The sequence below is a fragment of the Crocuta crocuta genome, unplaced genomic scaffold, assembly GCF_008692635.1.
Source record: "Crocuta crocuta isolate KB4526 unplaced genomic scaffold, BGI_CrCroc_1.0 scaffold246, whole genome shotgun sequence".
NCBI classification, from domain to species: domain Eukaryota; kingdom Metazoa; phylum Chordata; class Mammalia; order Carnivora; family Hyaenidae; genus Crocuta; species Crocuta crocuta.
In genome coordinates, this window is record NW_027531902.1 from 2,228,799 (window position 1) to 2,251,783 (window position 22,985).

The window sequence follows — 22,985 nt, forward strand, 5'->3', positions numbered from 1 at the left end:
AGGCATCTTCAGATAAGACAGCATTACCTATAAAGTGATTCACTGCTTGGATCCTAAAGACAATAACTGACAAAGTACTTATTTCAAATATGAAATAAGACTGAAGCAACCTTCCAGGTTTTTCAATTCTGAGTATTTCTAAGTTTGGGATAGATAATACAGTTAGTCCAAAATAACACATAGTTTTTAACTTTGGAACATACTGGGTTGAAAATAACATTGTTGAGGTTTCTAACTATGTATGTTAGGCTAATCTTAACATGTTTGCAATTGTGGCAAGGGTAAATAAGAACACAGGTAAGTTATGTAACCTCTCTCTTCCTCAGTTTCCTTATCTGTAATATGGAGAGAATAATAGTGTCTATGTTAGAGGATTGTTGAAAGGATTATATGAGAAATTAATTATACAACACTTATAATTCTTCACTATCTGTTGGGCATTGTTCTCTAAGGTTAAATGAAATCCTGCCTTTGGAGTCTGGATAGACCTATTTCCTTATCCTGACTCTGCCACTTGCTAGCTGTATAATACTGAGCAAACTACCTAAACTTTCTGAGGCTCAATTTCTGTATATTTAAAATGGAGATACTATCTGCCCCATAGGATTGTTCTGAGGGTTAGCTCTGTGTAAAATCCTTATCACATAGTAAGCAGCTGGCAAATGATAGTCATATATTGGTACATTCCCAACATATGAAGGGAATTGTGGGGACTCTGTTTATTTTGCTTGGAAAGAACGGAAGGCTTCTGTTGTTAAAAACGAAAATCTTAGGAGCACCTAGTGGCTCAGCTGGTTAAGCATCCAACTCTTGGTCTCGGCTTGGGTCATGATCTTATAGTTTGTGAGATTGAGCTCCACATCAGGCTCTGCACTGTGGAATAATGTGGAGACTGCTTGGCTTTCTCTTTCCCTCTCTCTCTGCTCCTGCTCCACTTGCACACACACACTCCCTCTCTCTTAAAATAAATAAACTTAAAAATAAAAAGAAAACCTTAAAATCCTCAGATTAAAACCAGTCTGCTTATTAAACAGGGTACCTGTGGCCTCCTCCAAAATAATAGCTAATGAATGCTGGCTATGCTGATTTCTTTAGGATTTATTTTATAATCTTTTTAATGTTTTTTAAAATTTATTTTAGAGAGAGAGAGAAGGAGAGGGGCAGAGAGAGAGGGAAAGAGAGAAAATCCTCAAAAGGCCCTGCATTGTCAGCACAAAGCCCAATGTGGGGCTCAAATCCATGAACTGTGAGATCATGACCTAAGCCGAAGTCAAGAATCAGAAGCTTAATTGACTGAGCCACCCAGGTAACCCCCTCAAGTCTTTATTTAAATTCTAGGTAGTTAAGATAATAGTGTAATATTGGTATCAGGAGTAGAATTTAGTGATTCATCACTTGCATATAGCACCCAATGCTCATCACAAGTGCCCTCCTTAATACTCATCACCCATTTAGCCCATGCCCCATCTACTCCCCTTACATAAACCCTCAGTTTGTTCTCTATAGTTAAGAGTCTCTAATGATTTGCCTCCCTCTCTTTTTTTCCCTTCTCCTGTATTAGATTTGTTTCTTCTATTCCACATATAGGTGAAATAATATGGTATTTGTCTTTTTCTGGCTGACTTATTTCACTTAGCATTATACACTATGGCTCTATCCGTGTCATTGCAAATGGCAAGATTTCATTCTCTTTAATGGCGGAGTAATATTCCACTGTATACAAACACATTTTATCCATTCATCATTTGATGAGTTGGAATGATTGATTTGGGCTCTTTCCATACTTTAGCTATTGTTGATAATGTTGCTATAAACATTGAGGTACATATGTCCTTTCAGATCAGTATTGTTGTATCGTTTTGGTAAATACCTAGTAGTGCAACTGCTAGATCTTAGGATAGTTCTAGCTCTAACTTTTTTTTTAAATATATTTTATTTATTTTTGAGAGAGAGATAGAGACAGCATGAGCAGGGAGGGTCAGAGAGAGAGGGAGACACAGAATCTGAAGCAGGCTCCAGGCTCTGAGCTAGTTGTCAGCACAGAGCCCGATGCGGGGCTCGAACCCACGAACCGTGAGATCATGACCTGAGCTGAAGTTGGATGCTTAACTGACTGAGTCACCCAGGCGCCCCTAGCTCTAACTTTTTGAAGAACCTCCATCTTGTTTTCCAGAGTGGCTGCACCAATTTGCACTCCCACAAACAGTGTAACAAGGTTCCCTTTTCTCTGCATCCTCACCAACATCTGTTGTTTCCTGTGTTATTAATTTTAGCCATTTGACAGGTGTGAGGTGGTAGGTATCTCAGTGTGTGTGTGTGTGTGTGTGTGTGTGTTATTTCCCTTATGAGTGATGTGATGTTGAGTATCTTTTCATGTATCTATTAGCCATCTGGATGTCTTCTTTGGAAAAATGTCTATTCATGTCTTCTGCCCATTTCTTAACTGGATTATTTGTTTTGGGGGCATTGGTTTTGATAGGTATAGATTTTGGATGTCAACGCTTTATCTGCTATGTCACATGCAAATATCTTCTCACATTCCATAGGCTGCCTTCTAGTTTTGACGATTCTTCCCTTTGCTGTGTAGAAGATTTTTATCTGTCCAAACAATTCATTTTTGCTTTTGTTTCCCTAGCCTCCAAAGACATGTCTGGTAAGAAGTTGCTACAACTGATGTCAAAGAGGTTGCTGCCTGTGTTCTCCTCTAGGATTTTGAGTTTCCTGTCTCACATTTAGGTCTTTCATCCATTTCGTATTTTTATATATGGTGAAAGAAAGTGGTCTAGTTTCATTCTTCTGCATGTCACCAGCCAGTTTTTCCAACACCATTTGTTGAAGAGACTTTTTCAATGGATATTCTTTCCTACTTTGTCTAAGATTAGTTGATCATATAGTTGTGGATCCATTTCTGGGTTTTCTATTCTGTTCCACTGATCTATATATCTGTTTTCATGCCAGTACCACATTGTCTTGATGATTAAAGCTTTGTAACATAGCTTGAAGTCAGGAATCATGATGCTTTCAATTTTCAAAATTGCTTTGGCTATTCATAGTCTTTTATGGTTCCATACAAATTTTACGATTGTTTGTTCTAGCTCTGTGAAACATGCTCATAGTTTTTTGTTTTATTTGTTTTGTTTTGAGAGAGAGAGATGGGGTGGGGGGGGAGCAAGAACAAGCCAGGGAGAGGCAGAAAGAGCGGGACAGAGGATCTGAGGCAGGCTCTGTGCTAACAGCAGAGAGCATTATGTGGGGCTCAAACTCATGAACTGCAATATCATGACCTGAGCTGAACACTTAACTGATTGAGCCACCCAGGTGCCCCTGCTGACAGTATTTTGATAGGAACTGCATTAAACATGTAGACAGTTTTGGGTAATATAGACATTTTAACAATATTTGTTCTTCCAATCCATGAGCTGTTCTTTTTGTTATCTTCAATTTTTTTCATCAGTGTTGTATAGTTTTCAAAGTACAGATCTTTTACCTCTTTGGTTAGGTTTATTCCTAGGTATCTTATGGTTTTTGGTGCAATTGTAAATGGGATTGATTCTCTGATTTCTGTCTGCTGCTTCATTATTAGTGTATAGAAATGCAACAGATTTCTGTACATTGATTTTTGTATGTGCAATTTTGCTGAATTCATGTATCAGTTCTAGCAATTTTTTTGGTCGAGTTTTAAGTTTTCTATATAGAGTATGATGTTGTTTGCAAATAGTGAAAGTTTGACTTCTGCCAATTTGGATGCCTTTTATTCCTTGTTGGTATCTGATTGCTGAGGCTAGGACTTCCAGTCCTGTCTTGAATAACAATGGTGAGAGTGCACATCCCGTCTTTGTTCCTGACCGTAGAGGAAAAGCTCTCATTTTCCCCATTGAGGGTATTAGCTGTGGGTCTTTCATATTTGGCTTTTATGATGTTGAGGTATGATTCCTCTGTCCCTAAGTTTTAGAGGACTTTCATCAAGAATGGATGCTATACTTTATCAAATGCTTTTCTGCCTCTATTGAGAGGATCAAATGGTTTTTATCTTTTCTTCTATAAATGTAGTGTATCACATTGATTGCTTTGTGAATATTGAACCACCGTTGCAGCCCAAGAATAAATCCCACTTGATCATGGTGAATAATTCTTTTAATGTACTGTTGGATTCAATTTGTTAGAATCTTGTTGAGAATTTTTGCATTCATGTTCATCAGGGATATTGGCCTGTAATTCTCCTTTTTGGTGGGGTCTTTGTCTGGCTTTGGTAATCAAAGTTAAGGTAAGCATCAAGGAAATGCTGGTCTTATAGAATGGAAGTTTTCCTTGCATTTCTATCTTTTTTAAACAGTTTGAGAATAATAGGTATTAACTCTTCTTAAATGCTTGGTAGAATTCCCTTGGGAAGCCATCTGGTCCTAGACTTCTGTTTATTAGGAGATTTTTGCTTACTGATTCAATTTCTTTGCTGGTTATAGGTCTGCTCAAATTTTCTATTTCTTCCTGTTGCAACTTTGGTAGCTTATATATTTCTAGGAATTTATCCATTTCTTCCAAATCGCCCAATTTATTGGCATATAATTTTTCATAATATTCACTTACAATTGTTTGTATTTCTGTGGTGTTGGTTGTGACCTCTCTTCTTTCATTCATGATTTTATCTATTTGGGTCCTTTCTCTTTTCTTTTTGATAAGTCTGGCTAGGCGGTTATCAATTTTATTATTTCTTTCAAAGAACCAGCTCCTAGTTTCATTGATCTGTTCTGGATTTTTGTTTCTGTATCATTTATTTCTGCTCTAATGTTTTTATTTACCTTCTCCTGCTGGCCTTAGGCTTTATTTGAAGTTCGTTTTCTAGCTCCATTAGGTGTAGGTTAGGTTCGTATTTGAGACTTTTCTTGCTTCTTGAGGTAGACCTGTATTTCTACATACTTCCCTCTTATCAATGATTTTGCTGCATCTCAAAGGTTTTGGACTGTCAAGTTTTTATTTTCATTACATTAGGTTTTAAAAAGTAGAAGGAAATAGGGGAACCTGGATGGCTTAGTCGGTTAAGCATGACTTCAGCTCAGGTCATGATCTCATGGTTCATGGGTTCAAGCCCCATGTCAGGCTCTGCACTGACAGTTCAGAGCCTGGAGCCTACTTTTCTAACTATAAATATTTCCATAACAATGTAAAATTAGGTTCAGAACTACCTAAAGTGAGGAAGTAGAATATCAGAATTATTCCTTCCATATTTATGTGTTTCTTCCTCAACACTTGTACCTCTTTATTTCCTATTTCTGGAATGTCCTCTCCCTTTATTTGTCTTAGTATTGCTTTACCTTCAATGCTGAGCATAAATCCCACCTTTTTAAAAATTCCAGCCTTCAGGCTGTACTGTGTTATGGTTAATCCTACATTAGGACTCTTAACATGTGTCTAGTACTCAGATATATCTTTTTATGACTGTAACCAATCTACAGAAGAACTCTGGGCAGGAAGAGCCTCTCATACATCTATCAAATGCCCTCCACACAACATTATGTAGTCATGTATTTCTTATTGATAGATGAAAATAATTAAGACAGAGGCCACTGACATTATAAACTTTCAACAACGTTGATTTTTATAACAATTCTGTCAAACACTCTAGTGAGAAGAGCAGAAAAACATAGGAAGCAAAGGGCACATGATAAGCTTGGTAAACCACTTTCTACAACAAGCTAGGTATCAGTCTCTCCACATGCTAAGCCAGCTAGAAAAATACATGCACACATATTTGTGTACTTTTAAGTATATTTGCACATATTTTATACACACAAATATAATATTATCGTGATAACAGTGAATTAAAAAGAAAACTGTTAAGAGGGTCAAGAAAGTTGGATTTAATTCTATAACCTTAGGCAAATTATGTAATTTTTTGGGCTACAAGGTGACTTTTGTATATGAGCAAACAGGTCACTTACAGTCCTCAAATTCTGTGATTTATGAAAGTAACTTCTTTAAAGCATTGGTAGCACTTGATCTACTGGGAATATTATCCTAGTTTTTACTTTATCTTACTCTTCTGTCATTTTTAGTGATTTTGTTGTTGTTCCTTTAGTGGGTGTTACAAAACTTAACACTTGGAACTCTTTTTTCTCTATATATTCTACTGGCTACGATCTTAAGACATAGTATAGTATAGGTGTTTAAAAAAAAACAAAAACTGACTCTGGGTGTGCCTGGGTGGCTCAATTGGTCAACTGTCTGGCTCTTGATTTCAACTCGTCATGATCTCATGGTTTGTGGGATCGAGCCCTGGCTTTGGCTCCACACTGACAGCACAGAACCTACATGGGATTCTCTCTCTCTCTCCTCCTCTTTTTCTGCCACTCCTCTGCTCTCTCTCTCTCAAAATAAATAAACTTAAAAAAACAAACACCAACTCTGGAATCAGACTGCCTAGGCTTGAATACTGATGTGCTACTTGACTAACTGTGACCTTAGAGAAATCATTTATCCTCTCCGTGCCTCAATTTTCTCTTCTGAGATTATCTAGCTAGCTGGAAGAACTGTTGTGAGAATTAACGCATATCTAGTACTTAGAACAGTGCCTGACAAGTACCCAAAAATTACTAACATTACTTTCACCTTGGATCTCTTATCTACTCTACCAAGCATTAAACATCACTTACATGTGATGACTCATACTTTACTCATACCTGTTGATCATTCACTTAATTATCCAAGTATCACCTTAAATTCACATGTGATACAAAATTTTTTATTTTCCCAATAAACCAGTTTGTTTCTTTAGCAAATTTCCTATTTCCATTATGGAATCCATTACTCTTTCTGTTCTACAGATTTGAAACCCTGAAAGTGGACTCTCCCATTTACTCTATATCCAACTGGTCACCAAGTCATGGCAATCATAATTTCATAACATTGATTTTTCTTTGGCATCACTGTCTTCAGCACTAGGTTTATACCTTCCTTCCTGACCTAGACCAAGTTTAGCAGTTTCTACTACCTTCCCTATATTGGGTGTCTGGTGCATATGGTCATTGGATTATTTTGTTCAAAACACTGTTTATATCACATCTCTGATTTCTAAACTCTGATTTGGAATCAAGTAGTAGCTGACAGACAAATCAGCTATGATGTTACTGTGCCATCAAGGCCAGAGTACATAACAAGAACAGAGAAAATGTTCCTCTAGATAAAATTGCTACCCTCTATGATGCATAAAGGGACTGGAATTGGAGTTTAACTCTTTCTTATCAGATTGGCATATTCCATAATCTGTGAACCAATCTAGAAATTAAACTGTCATCAACCTAAATAAATTCCACCTTGGAAAGGCTGATATCCAAAAAAGTAAACTAACTGTAAGTAAGAAGAGTCAGAATGAGTAAGGAAATAGTCTTTACTCTTTTCTGGAGAAGCCCTACATATATTTTTCAATTTAATCATACCTCATCTCTTTCCAAAAAAGGATTTGAGGCAGCTGACAAAAAGAGCAAATAAATTTTTCATTAAACTAGTACCCAAAAGGGAAAATTTTAAGGGAGAAAATAGACTTGCCAGTAGTAATGAGTAATAGAACTGAGGTAGAGATAAAACTTGGGTCTTAGCTTCTTTGCAGGAACTAAGGTTAAAAAAAGAGACAAATTGTCTTGGGGCGCCTGGGTGGCTTGGTCGGTTAAACGTCCGACTTTCGCTTGGGTCATGGTCTCGCGGTTCGTGGGTTCGAGCCCTGCGCCGGGCTCTGTGCTGACTGCCAGCTCAGAGCCTGGAGCCTGTTTCAGAGTCTGTGATTCCCTCTCTCTCTGACCCTCCCCTGCTCACGCTGTCTCTCTCTCTCTCCTAGAAATAAATAAAACATTAAAAAAAATTAAAAAAAGACAAATTACAAAATTCATATTAACTGAAAGAGAATTAAGTTGACAGTGGTATATATGTAAAGAGTGCCAAGCTTAAGTACTAGCTGGCCCTACCACTTATTAAATAAATAAACATGGACAAGTTACAACCTTTCTAAGCCCCAGTTTCTTCATCAGAAAAATGGACAGAATACTTACACCATTTAATTCCTGAGATAAAATAACATAATAGATACATGTGTGCTTTTCAAATTAACCAGTATGAGCAGTGGAAGCTAGATGTCAGAGAAAACAGAGCACCAGGAAGTCATTAGATGTGAAATCATGTTCTGGGTTTACCATTTAATTAACGTATGATCTTGAGTAAACCTCAAACTCCTTGGTCCTCAATTCCATCAGATGTAAAATGAGAATGCTGCAACCCTCACAGGTATTTTTTTGAGGATAAGAAGATAATCCTTATATATGAAAATATTTATGAATGTATAAAGCACAATGAAAATGTAAAGTATTATTATTATAAGCCAGTTTATAAGTACTATCATAACTTGGGTTTACTTTCAGGTGAGACTCAAGAAATGAGTTGGCAGTATGTCAATACCAGGCTCTCAATAACAAATGTATAGAATACTTAGCTAAATTTCTAACAGCATGTCTTGCCACTTTAATGCATCAAACTTCAGGGCAAAGATTATATTACACTTTTTTATAATAAACTCCCATAACACTAAAGTTAAGTGTCTTACTCATAAGGTACCTATTGAATGAATAGTTAAGAGAACAGGATAAAGTCTAGGTAATTTCTATATACCACAATGATTCAAATGTACCTGGTTGGAACCACCATAAAAAAGATTATCCATGTGCCCTTATTGTAAGAGGCAGTGCTAAGTCAGCACATGAATTTTTATAGTTTATTGTTTTTCTACCACATGGATAAGAATGTATGAAAAAGAATCAGAAGCTTTAAATCCCATTCACTCTGTCAGCCAGCACTATTTATTGAGTACCTACTATGTGCCATGCACTATTCTAGGCACTGGAGGTACAATAAGAAAATAAAGACCATGCCTTCTTGGCATTTATATTTTAGTAGGGGGAAATAGAGATTTGCAAGATAATTAAAACAGAGTATGTTATATGATGGTTAAGTGCTACGGAGAAAACTAGAAAAAGAAATACAGAGGGACAGTGGGAAGTACTACTCGTTATTTCAGCAGCTTTATTGAGCTATAACTCAAACTACCACACAATTCACCCACTTATAGTGTACAATGGTTTTTAGTATATTGAGTTGCACAACCAGTACCACAGTCAATTTTAGAACATTTTCAGCACTCCATAAAAAAAGTAATCACACCCCATTTCTCCTTCTCCTTAACCTCTGGCAACAGCTAATCTGCTTTCTGCCTCTTTGGATTTGTCTATTTCAGACAGTTCATTTAATGGAATCATACAATATGTGATCCTTTGTGACTGGCTTCTTTCACTTAGCATAATGTTTTCAGAGTTCATCCATGTTGCGGCCTGTATCAGTATTTCATTCCTCTTAATTGCCAAGTAATATATCACTGTATAGATGTACTATATGGTTTATCCATTCATTCATTGATGGACATTTGGGTTTTCATTTTTTGACTATTACAAATAATGCTGCTCTGAATACTCAAGTTATTGTGTGGACATACCTTTCCTTTCTTTTGTGTATATAACTAGGACTGGAACTGCTGGGTTGTATGGTAACCCTATTTAGTCCTTTGAGGAACTGACACAGTTTTCCAAAACAAATACACTATTTTGCATTCCCAGCTAAAGTGTATGAGGGTTCCATTTTCTCCACATCCTTACCAATACTTGTTATATTTGTCTTTTTCATGATAGCTATCCTCGTGGGTGTGAAGTGATATCTACTTGTGGTTTTGATTTGCAGTTCTTTGATGGCTAATGATGTCAAGCATCTCTCCAAATGTTTTTTGCCCATTTGTATATCTTCTTTGGAAAAGACTTTTCAGATCCATGCCCTTTTAAAAGTTGTCTTCTTATTGTTGAGTTGTAAGAACTCTTTATATATTTCTAGATACAAGTCCCTTATTGGACAGAAAATTGGCCAAAATTTTCATCTCCTTTGTGGGCTTCTCATTTTCTTCATGGTATATTTTGAAGGACAAAAGTTTTCATTGTCAATGATGATCTCTATTTTCTTTTGTTGCTTGTGCTTTTGGTATAATCTCTGAGAATCCTAATCCGAGGTGATGAAGATTTACATCTATGTTTCCTTTCAAGAGCTTCACAGTTTTTAGCACTTACATTTCAGTCTTTGAATCATTTTGAATTAGTTTTTATATATGATATGAAAATCGGGGTTAAATGCATTCATTTGCATGTGGATATCCAGTTGTCCCAGCACCATTTGTTGAAAAGACTACTCTTTCCCCAGTGAACTTTCTTGGTACTTTTGTCAAAATTCAATTGAACATAAATATGAAGGTTTATTTCTGGACTCTTCAATTTTATTCCATCAGAGATACTACTTGATACAAGGTGGTAATGAAAGCTTTCTCTGAGGTGCTATTTAAGTAGAATCCTAAATGAAGTGAGGAAGTGAAGCACACTGATATCAGGGGGGAAAACATTCCAGGCAAACAGTCCTGAGATGGGAACGTTCTTGGTGTGTTTGAAGACAAGCAAGGAGGCCAGTGTAGTTGGAGGGAAGAGAGATGAAGAGATGAGAAGAGAGTTGGCAGATCAGGTAGAGCCATGATAAGGGTTTTGCCTTTTACTCTATGTGAGATGGGAAGCCTCTGGAAGCTTTTGAGTAGAGGAGTCATAATTTGACTTACTTTCTAAAAGATTTACTCTGGCTGGTAAATATATAATATACTCTGGAGAGAAATATTATAAAAGAGACTTGGAAGTTATGGCAATAACTGAGGCAAGAAGAGACAATCAAAGTAGGGTTTAGTGGTAGAGGTCATGAGAAATGGTAGAATGCTGGGTTTTTTTAAGGTATGGATGTAAGAAAAGTGTAGGGCAACAGTTTTGTTTTGTTTTTTTGGTCTGAACAAACAACTAGAATGATGAAGTTACCATTTATTAAGATGTGGAAGACTATAGAAGGAGCAGGTTTGGAGGTCTGTGTAGGGAAATCAGAAACCGGATTTTCAGCATATTAAGTTTGAGGTATTTATTAGATAATGAAATATGAATAGGACATTTAATATCCACATCTATAATTAAGGGAGAGATCTATTGTCAGCATCAAAGCCTTGATAGACTAAACTTTTCTGTAAACCCCATTATGCAACTGAGTTTATAATTATCTAAAACTTTTTAGTCCTTTACACCATTAAGGCACATCATACTCTGGCTCTTTAATAGTGTGATGCCAGCAACTGAAGTAATTTCAGCTCCAGTTGTGTAAATTAAGTTGTTGCAGTTATAATGTTAGTTCTTCTATCTTAGGAGTGGGTGGGCAATATGCCATGAGGTGAGCATTGCCTATCCCAGCTTCTTGTCTTTGATGCCCATTCCATGATCTTAGTTGAGTGTACCATGGGGCTTTTCAAAGTGTTCACTTTTAAAAAATCAGAGTGTTCAAGTAAGACCTACTATCATGTCCAAGGACGGGACAGGGGCACAAATTATCCACTCCTGACCTGGGGACATAGTGATAAAAAAAAAAAATAGCAATAGAGGACTCTTTCAATGTCCTCTAATTGGAATTAGTTTAAATCCTTCAATGAGGATCTATTAATTTGGGGGAGGGGAGACACAATTTTCCATATTTTTCTATTGAATTTCATTTTTTTTTTAAAAGACAGCGAGCAAGTGAGCAAGGGGCAGAGAGAAAGAAGGAGAGAGAGAGAGAGAATCCCATGTGGTGCAGAGACAGGGAGAGAGAGTATGGAGCCCAGAGTGGGGCTCGAGGTCACGAACCATGAGATCATGACCTGAGCCAAAGTTGGATGCTTAAGCGACTTAGCCACCCAGGCACCCCTATTGAATTTAACCTTGAAAAAACTTGGCCTTGTTATTCAATCTTTTTTTTTTAATGTTTTTATTTATTTCTAGGAGAGAGAGAGAGAGAGACAGTGTGAGCAGGGGAGGGTCAGAGAGAGAGGGAGTCACAGACTGAAACAGGCTCCAGGCTCTGAGCTGGCAGTCAGCACAGAGCCTGACGCGGGGCTCGAACCCACGAACCGCGAGATCATGACCTAAGCGAAAGTTGGACGCTTAACCGACTAAGCCACCCAGGCGCCCCTGCTATTCAATCTTCTAAGTTATTTCTGAATCCTTTAATTTCCTTCCACATTCAACAATCCTCTTAATTTAATATACAATTATCCATACTTGCTAATACTTTCATCTCAATAATACATATAATTAACAAGGTTAATTCTGGGCAGAATTCTGACACACCTCCAAAGTCTTCCCTGAAGTTTGAGACTAATCCATTAATTGGCTCTTTTGCCTATCATCATTTAACTGGATATGACTTCATTTCATTACAGCATTAACTAATTCACATTTACCAAACTTTACTAGTTCTGTCCTACAATGTTCACTGCCTTCCATTTAGTTTTCTACTTCAGAATATTTCTTTAGTTTGAAACATTAACTTTTTTATTGAAAACCTAGACCGTTAGGTAAAGTAACCCATTTCCTAATTTTTAGTGTTTTTCTGTTTGACTTAATAGATTCTGGCATCAAGAAACTTACTTTACGTATTATTCTATGTGAAAAGAGGTATGATTTTAATATATTTAAATTTAATACCATGTAGTTTGCATTTCAATCTTGGGAACTTGAAATTTCACATACTTTATTTGATGGAAATTATTATTCACCTCCAAATGTTATTAACATATTTTGTAATCTGCACACTGTCCTTTCCCAATATATTGGTGATCTTTTAGACTAGAGAAACCCACTAAAACAAAAATACTTACTACAGAAGTAGGCTGCTCTGAAAAACAGAAATGACAATTTTTAATTATTGTGGTAAAAAATTAAAACATCAACATTGTAATATCCAAGATGTATTCATGGTAACCATCAAGTTAACCATCAAGTTAGCCTACCCTTACATATACAAAAAATGAAATATTAGAAGCACATTTAAAAACAAGACAAGGGAAATTACATAAAGAGAAATTGGATTATATATCTAAAGTTTTTAAAAATCTTACCTCCTCACAGCATCGCCTGCTTACAATAGCCCTATAGTCAATTCTATCCCAGAGTTGGTCCCTTAACTTTAAGAAGTTAGGGAACAATTTTCTCCAGTTTTTCCCTAAAGCCCATGGAAAAATTTCATATTTAGATTCCTCTTCATCTTCTTCAACTGTATTAGCCAGATACCTAACAAAAAAGACCAACAACTCAAAAAAGAAATGGGAAAAGGAAAGGAACAGGCAGTTCACAAAAAATATATATAAATTATGTATAAACACATAAAGATGTTCAACTTTACTCATAATTAAAGAAATGTAGATCAAAAATAGAAACACAATGAATTTTACCTTGTTGAGCTCTAAATATTTTGTTTGTTTTTTAATGTTTATTTATTTATTTTGAGAGATGGAAGTGGGGGGGGGAGAGAGAGAGAGAGAGAGAGAGAGAGAGAGAGAGAGAGAGAGAGAGAGAGAATCCCAAGCAGGTTCCACAAACAGCATGGAGCCCAACATGGGGCTTGATCTCACAGCCATGGGATCATGACCTGAGCTGAAATCAAGAATCATAGCTTAACCAACTGAACCACCCAGGTGACCCGAGTTCTGGATATTTTTGTATTCCTATAAATTTTGAACTTTGTTCCGGAATGCAGTTAAGTTACTTAGAAAGAGTCTGATCTCTTCAGGCCTTGCTTTAAGGATTTTTTAGGTGGATCTGGAGCAATGTTCAGTCTGGGACTAATTATTCCCCACTACTGAAGCAAGACATTCTTGAGTAATCTACTCAATATTCTGTGAATTCTGAGTTTTTTCAGTCTGGCTGATAGCAACAGGCAATATTTCCAGCTCTGGGTCAATGTTAGGCACTGTTCCCTCTAATCTTTCCCCCACAACCAGGTAATTTCCTTATATACATATGGAAATCAGTATCCTCCTAAATACTTGAGGGTGATCAGGCATGCACAGGAGCAGGTACACATGACCCATAATAATAAGAATCATCAGTCAAAACTGACACATTAGAAGTAACAGACATTAAACAAAGACATTAAAATTGTTATATTTACTCCAGATGTTCAAAAAGAACAGGAGACACAAAGTGTTCTTCTAGAGATGAAAACTACCTTTACAATGAAAAATACATGGAGTGGGATTAATAGATTAAATATTGCAGAAGAAAAGATTTGTGCACCAAAGACAGCAATATAAACTACCCAAACTGAAACATATAGAAAAAAAGAAACAAAAATAATAGAGCATCAATGAGCTATGAGACAACTTCAAGTAATTTAATAAAGGTGAAACTGGAGTCCCCTAACAAAAGTTGGGTGGAGAGAAAAAATATTTGAAGAAATAATGGCTGAAATTTTTTGAAATTTGATGAAAACTATAAACATACAAAGAAGCTGGATGAACTCCAAAGCACAAAATATGAAGAAAATTACACTAATGTACAACATAATCAAATTATTCAGAACAGGTGATAAAGAGAAAATCTTAAAGGCAGTCCAGACAAAAAATGAGACATGTTAGATAACAAAGAAACAGAGATAAGGATAGAGATTTCCCACTGGAAACAATGAAAGCTCCTTAGATGATTTTCCAAGAAAAACAGGCAGCTTCTAATTAAAAAAAAAAAAAAAGTGTAAAACATGTAAGTGAACAAGGTACTATAAACAGAAACAGACCCTGAAGTCTGAAGATACTGAAATTAATGTTCTATCCTTGAGTTGAGTCATGGGTACATGAGTATTTGTTTTGCTTTTTCTTTAACATAAACATATACACATTCCATATACTCCTTTTGTAGATATTTCACATTAGAAATTTTTAAAAGGCACAGAAGTGTTATAATATACTTCTATTCATATAATACATACACTGGTTTATCTATAGAAAATTATTTCTAAACAGATACACATGAAATGTTCATTGTTCTTGAGGAAGAATGCCAAGGTCCTAAGATACGAAGACTTATTTTTAATTGTATACCCACTTCTGTCCTGTTAAAAACTATATGCATATTCAATTTAGTTACATTAATAGAAAAATAGCACTTACCTATTACTTTATCTTCCCTTAAAATAACTATATATATTTTAACATTACCTTAATATAAAGCACCTCATTGTGAAACCCATTCAATTATATGAATCAAATCATGTCCTCTGTGAAATTACATAATTACTTTAGTATCCTTGATAGTTCTTAGTAAAGGGTAGACAGAAGCCAGAGGTTGGTCCCTTTCATGCTTGTTGACCAAATAAAAGAGAAAATATATAATGTATTGTGGTACTATGCTATCAGGACTACACTGTGATTGCACCCTAGATTAATAATTTTTCAGGCTCAATGTGATAAAAATATCTGTACTATATGCATATAAGTTGTCTTCTAATTTGAAATAGATTTTCTTGGAGCAGAGATCATTTCTTTTGTATAATAGTTAATTATGTTTATCCAAATAAAGAATTAAAAACAACCATATGTTAAAGGATGCAAAAATAAAAAAGGGGGGGGTTAGATACATGTTCCTTGCCTTTAAGCAGCCTATAGTCAAGTAGAAGAGGCAACTAAGTATGAAACAAATAACTGTACAAGAGAATATGGAATAATGACAATAAAAATACTGAGTGTTGTAAGAATATATAGGAGGGAAAAGAACTTGAATTAGAACTGTGGCTACTTGGGGCATCAGTTAAGTATCTGACTCTTGATTTCAGCTCAGGTCACGATCTCAGGAACCTTGAGATGGAGCCCTGAGTCAAGCCCTGCATTGCACTTCATGCTGTCAGTGCAGAGCCTGCTTGGGATTCTCCCTCTCCCTCTCAAAATAAATAAACTTAAAAAAAAAAAAAACAAGAACTGTGGCTAACTGAAAAAATAGTTACTGAGAATTATTGAGTCAGGCTATATAAAAAGTATGATTAGATATAAAATGGAAATTATAATCCATGTTATTTTTAACATGGAATTTATCATACCACATGCAATGCAAACTCAAAGACTACAATATATTGTAAGCTCACACTGCTTTACTGGTAATAACATTACTAAAACATCAAACGAATCCAATTTCAGGCATCTGTAAGGATTAAAACTAAAGCTTCTTTTGGTTTTTAATTTGCAGGTAGAAAAACTACAAAATAGATATTGTATCGACATAGAGGTATAATATAATACTAGGGAGACATGTTAACAGCAATGTAGCTTAGTGGTAGTGAGCTTAATTTAGTGTAGCTTAATTAGTGATCTAATATAAAGTCAATAGAAGAATTGGAAAACAGACTATATTTCTTGGTCAAAGTTCAGTGTGTTAAGTAAAAGAGCAGTGGTTACTAAAGGTATCAGATATGAATAACTTATTTTTTTAAACAGTTTTTGATGTTTACTTATTTTTGAGAGACAGAGCATGAGCAGGGGTTGGGCAGAGAAAGAGGGAGACAGAGAATCCAAAACAGGCTCCAGGCTCCAAGCTGTCAACACAGAGCCATCCAGGTACCTCAGATATGAATAACTTCTATGTTATAGACAAAAATCTACAATTAGCATGTCTATAGCATTTTCCACAAGCGTTTCATGTGAAAGGAAAACCATGATGACTTTTTTTAAAGTTTATTTTGAGAGAGAGTGTGTGAGTGTGCATGAGTGGGGTAAGGGCAGAGAGAGAGGGAGAGAGAAACCCAACCAGGCTCCACACTGTGTGGTGGAGCCCAACAGGAGGCTCGATCACACAGACCATAAAATCATCCACAAGATCATGATCTGAACTGAAAACAAAAGTCAGATACTTAACTGACTGAGCCACCCAGGTGCCCCAATGATGATGATTTTTGCTATAAATTTACTGGAAATTTCAAACAGAATATTCTGGCTTTTAAAACATATTTAAGTCCAAAAGAGGAGAATTTGGGATAATTTATATGGAACATTCTGAAAAATGTAAGATACAATACAAACCCAAGTGGGATACTGAATAATAAATCTTAGGCATAAGATCAGTGAAAAGAACATAAAAATATCCTATTAAAGTAAAAAAATATATAACTTCTATATGTAAAGGTCTTTTCAAAAATATACATCAGGTTTTTAGAAGCCTCTGTTTTATTTTTTTATGGGTTGCAATGTTAACTTTATTTACTTATTTCTTTAAGTAAGTTCTATACCCAATGTGGGGCCTGAACTTACAACCAGAGATCAAGAGTCTCAGGCTCTACCTAGTGAGCTAGCCAGGTGCCCCCAAACAGCCTGTTTTAAATAATTATCATATAATTATAAATAAGGACCACAAAAATCACTTAGTGGAAAGCATACTTACAGAGCAATAAAGAAATTTATCCTGGTATGCTCACTTATAGTAAATTTAGCTCTCTTGAAATAAACAAAGGTCATAGCCAAAAGATACTATAGGGAAAAAAGTAAAGGTTAATATTAGAGTTTTGCTTAAAACTGCTTTAAAATAGTTATCTTTAAGATGAATAATAAGCTAAAAACAATAAAGCATTATTTATCTTTATTACAGAATTTGGGTCATTTTCTGGTTTCCTGTAATCCATGTGAATGGTGAAAAATAGTTTTGAGTCATTTATCATGGGTAAGATTAGGAAGAACTCCTAAATTTTATTATTGCCAATATTGTTTGAACCCAAACCCCAATTTTTTCTATCTTAAATTTCAAATCCATAGAGAAGTTGAAATAATAAAAAAACAAGTAACCGTACATCATTCACCTAGATTCATCAATTGTTAGTATGCTGCCACATTGGCTTTGTATATATATCTATAGAGAACTTTTTTTCTGACTCCTTTGAGTTAATTGCAGACATCTATACTCATTTTTCATTCATTGATTCATTGATTCACTCATTGTGGGGGGGATTTTTAAATTGAGATATAATCGACAAAGTTGTATATATTTAAAGTTTGCAGTGTGATGATTTGTTATATACATTGTGAAGTGAATAACAAAAACAAGTTAATCAACATATCCATCACCTCACATAATTATCTTTTTTTTTCCTTTTTGTTAAGAACACCTAGGGTCTACTCTCTTAGCAATTTCACATATTCACTTTTAAAAATAACTTCAAATCAGAAATTAGAATAACATGGCTCTATTTTCATTGGAAAAAAGGGTTTTAAATGTGTTACTAGAAAGACATATTTATCCTGGTATTAGGACACTGTGCCAGGTTCTATATGTTAAAATTATAAACAATTATAAAACTGATATACTAGATTCTCTCTCATAAAATGCCTATTTATCCTACTTTCACAGGATTGACTACAAAGGTGATCCAAGTTTTCAAGATAACTTTCAGTTGAATACAGTATGCTGGTTAGTTACTTTAAAAGCACTGCCCCCTGCTGTCCAGCAACTGTAATTTCTGTAATGCACTTAAAACTGTAAAGTTGAAAACTTTACAACTCCACATGTACATATCTACACAGATATTTTATAAGAAGGCATTAATGTTAATTTTTAAAAGTGTTAGCAAAATCGTTATTATGTTTAAAAATATCTCATCTTTTAGAAATACATCTTGAAATATTCATGGATAAAATAATCCAGTTTTGAGAAGAAGGATTAAAAGAAACAAGCAGAGCCATGGACTGATGATTACTGTAGCTCCATGATAGGCACATAGAGATTCTTTACTCTATTTTCTCTACCTCAAGGTATACATGTTTGGAATTTTCCAAAATTAAATTTCCAAAATTAGAGATTAAAAAAACCAAACCCCAATTTTATCTGTGCTATCTTATTAAGCTTGAAATAAAAAAGTTCACATAAGCTGGGCTTCCATTCAACCCTTTCCCACAATAAATGGGACATTAAACTTAAGTGTGAGATGAAGTCATGCTGAATTTTCTAGATGACTACCTGGTCTAAGGTAACATTTATAAAGCTGAAATCATAACTGTTCAGCTAAATCTAAAGAGTATAGAAATAAGGTCCCTAGTATGTAAGTTTGCATCATGATGATCTTTTAGAAACACAGATTCCTAAATAAAAAACACAATAACCTAATTTTATCTACAAAATTATTGGGATATGCTTTATCTAAGTTACCTACAAAATATTAACTGTATCGCCTTAGTGAAACAAATCTCAGAATATTCAGAGTATTCTTACTCCATAGCCTGATAAAATGTGGTAATTCTGATCAAAACATATTAAGTCTATACTGATTCTTGTTTTCAAACAGATATAGACTTAAGGTCATTTAAATCAAATCAATAATATTCTACAATTCCTCAAGTGTAAAATGAATCTATGATGTATGCCAATTTCAAAAATTAATGTGTAAGGATTCCCCTTAGAAGGAGCAATGCAGACTAGTTCTTTTCCTAACATTAATTAATAGGGTAGAAAATTATTATAAGGTTTTGTTCAAGTTCTAATGGTCTAGTAACAATTACATCATTACCAAATTTACCTTGTCTGCAATTTTACAGCAGCAGTCCATCCACAAGAAATCTTGAATTAAATCATCATCTAGAACAAAAGATAGCTATGACTTGTCTTTTGAAAACAATGTTTTCTTTTGAAGAATTAATTTCTAGATAGGGGATTATAAATGATGCTTAGAAGTCAAACAAATATGCCTGGACATGTGTTGTCTAAAATGTAATTTTCACTTCTTTGGTGCATTTACCATTGCAAGCACTGTACAAAAAGTTACTTCTTTTACTCGGGTTTCCCATCTGATTTGCTCAGACTGGAGAGGATATGGAAGAAGAATCTGGTTTCCTGACTATCCCAACAGCTCTTTGAGAAAGATGTCTTGGGTAACTGTACATTAGCTCTTTATTACTTTCTAAAATCAATCTTTACTGATGAAATCTGATAAAAGATAACTCAGTTCTTAAGGAATAATGACTAAATGAATATTACTCATTTTCAGAATGTGTTTACTCTTTCTACTATATCCTCCTGTTAGGTCTCAGGGTATTTTAATTTTGAAGTCTTCTTTTCCCTTATTTATCTCTGTCCAATTATCTCTTATCCAAACACCAATTAAAATATCTGTATAAAGATTCATAATTAGCTATTTACAATTAACATTTAATTTTAGAAAAACTGAGTATTATGACAAAAGATTAACAAAACTACTTTTTAAAATATGCAAAAAGTAGGTCAAAAGCACTTACTTCAATTTTAAAAGGCCAAAACATATAATCCCTCAAGTATATAAGTAATTGTTGAATACAATCTGAAAAAAATCTGCTTTTTCCTGTCCCCCTTCATTTTAAGTTAAATAACAAAAAAAATATACTTTATACTAATTTTTATATTCTAGAAATATCATTAGTATGGTCAAATACATGAAAAATTACAAGAATAAATATACATTTTCTTAGAGTTAATTTATGCCTTGTTAACTCTATTTTTTAAAAAGTAAACTCTACACCTAACATGGGGTTCTAACACACAATCCCAAGATCAAAAGTCGCATGCTCTACTGACTGAGCCATCCAGGCATCCAACTATTTCTTAAATTACTTATGGTAGAGCCAGGTATTTTCTATTTCTCAGGATCAGCACATGTGCTCTTTCTTTCTCCCTCTTTCAAAAAAGAAATTCCTTCCATATAATACTGAAACTTCTCAAGGCTGACCACCCTTCCCAGTTTGCTCAGTTTTAGCATCGAAAATCCTGGGAAACACTTCAGGCCCAGTCAAATTGGGCTGCCTGGCTCACCTGAGACTTTATGCAGTATTTTATTTAGGTCACACAAAAGTCATGCTATGAACCTGAATTGTTCAGAATTCACATTTGACATTTGGATTTAAGTAGTCTAGAAGCAAGATGAAGCTAAAGTTCGAATCCAAAAGCAATCCAAAACAACAAAAATCCAACATTAAAAAAAAAAGAAAAAGACAAACCCTAAGTAAAAGAAAAACAAATTGGCTAGAGACAGAAAGCCTGACATAGAAAATAACAACATCCTCTTTGATTATTATAAAAATATTAAAGTAGATCTTTAGATTCTCTCATTTTTAAGTACTTTACAATTACTGCTATTATAATATTTTAAACCTACCAAATAATTTAAAGAAAGCAGTCATTTCCTGACGCTGTATAACTAGACAGGGTCCTTTGGGGCGTTTAGACTTGTTGCTATTATGTGCATTTTTTTCAGATGAAGGCCAAATATCTTTAAAAATAGGACGCTTCAGATTAATGGGTTTTTTAGGCTGATGTGATCTATTTGACCCTGATTTTACATGAACAGTGACAGTAGGCGGTGTCTCACAACACAGCTGATTATGTCTCATTTTGGTTTTCCAAGATCCCTGTAAAAATAAAACATATAACAATTTACCACACTCTTGTTCATTTCTATATAAAAACAACTAATCAGATGACATTACCAGATGCAGTCATATAAAATGTTACTGAACTTGCTACTAAAATGTTATTTGTTTTTATCATTCATTGCTAAAAAATGCTATGCTTCATTTGGGTAACTGATATACCTTCTCTTCTCAGTAAGATCCTGTATCCCATTTTGCTTTGACTACTAGGGAACTCCCCCCAAAATTTTGAAAGTTAATTAGAGAAACTATGCTGTGTTTATAATCTATTTGTGGTATTCTTTTTTCATAAAGTTTTAAATTCTGCTTCTACCAACATACTTTTATCATATAGTTGTTATATGATACTTCAAATTTTTTATAGAACAAGGCAAGCTATTTCCAGAAATAAATTATTATCATATCAAGTCTTACGTTGAAAGTAATCCACCCACACACACACAAAATATTTTCTTACTGGTAATTCTTTGATATGTTACAAGAATCACTTATTCAACAAGCATTTACTGGTATTTATTGAAAAGCTAAAAACAATTCCAGCAAAGAAATGTAGGATATATGTGAGGGATTCTCATAAATTGATCATTCTAATTTTTAAAGTTGTGAGTGTATGACCATAATATTTGAGTGATCGATTTTAAGTGTATATGTATGTACAGTGTTATAATAAAATTAGAAACAAAGTTAATTCATCAATATTTAACAATATGCATAATCACTACCACGTATGGTAGTAATTAGTTCACATAATTATTACTACAGTTAGTATTACTTTTGGGGTCAAAGTTTGTATAGGGTGGTAGGAAATAGACATATGCAAAGGCAAAGCAGGAAACTACTCTGAGATCCTAATGAGAACCTCTGAATCCATAACTCACAGTGACCCAGGCAGCCATGCCTCCCTTGATGTTCAAGGAGTTAGGTACAGATTCTCCTTCCTGACCCTCAGAAACTTCCCTGCTGAAGGAAGGAATGGAAAATAAGATTGGATATAGTAGGGCTAGATCAGCAATGTCCAACGTAATGTGAGCCACATTTGTAGTTTTATATTTTTAAAACCACACTAAAGAAGTACTAATAAGCAAGTGAATTTTTGTAATATATGTTATGTAATCTGGTATAACCAAGTATCATTTTAATGTGTAATCAATATAAAAATTAATGAGATATTTTTACATACTTTATTTTTCATTCTAAGTCTTTGAAATCTGGTATTACACTTATAGTATGTCTCAATTCAGATGCTAAATTTCCAAAAGTCAGAGTGAAAAGCAGTCCTACCAAAACAAGAAAGTAGTGTGTAAAGGAAAAATATTTTACACTCCTTCAGTACTCAATTTAAATTAAAGTAAAAATTCTTTACTTGCACCATCCACATTTCAAGTTCCCAACAGCCCACATACTAGACAGAAGAGGTTAGATTATGAAGAAATTATATTTAGTTGATTCTATAATTGCTCTCCTCCGTTTCACTTCCCTCCCATCCCCTCCTCTTTCTTCTTATATCTAAGGTCCAACCAAATTTAAGGCAATTACGGAGTTGAGGGTGGGTGTTAGAAACTCCACAGAAAAAGGAATGGGGGACAAACTGAACCCTGAGACTTAAGAAGTTTCTGCTCTTTCCTACCCACCTCATCTGGGAGACCGCTGG

General features: G+C 34.7%; 1 protein-coding gene across 3 annotated transcripts in view; it reads right to left on the reverse strand.

The window, feature by feature from the left end:
- Window positions 1-22,985, reverse strand: part of SPDYA (speedy/RINGO cell cycle regulator family member A) — a 34,088-nt gene that overhangs the window by 7,362 nt on the left and 3,741 nt on the right. The window contains exons 1-5 of one of the 3 annotated variants that reach the window (XM_077774181.1): window positions 22,213-22,274; window positions 21,061-21,313; window positions 19,453-19,511; window positions 17,331-17,416; window positions 13,028-13,199 (exon numbers count right to left, since the gene is read on the reverse strand). In XM_077774181.1, coding sequence (XP_077630307.1) covers window positions 13,028-13,199; window positions 17,331-17,416; window positions 19,453-19,511; window positions 21,061-21,313; window positions 22,213-22,230 — 588 coding nt within the window. In that variant the 5' untranslated portion in view covers window positions 22,231-22,274. Of the gene's footprint in view, window positions 1-13,027; window positions 13,200-17,330; window positions 17,417-19,452; window positions 19,512-21,060; window positions 21,314-22,212; window positions 22,275-22,985 lie in introns of those variants that run through there. The other 2 variants (XM_077774180.1, XM_077774179.1) reach the window with 2 other exon arrangements.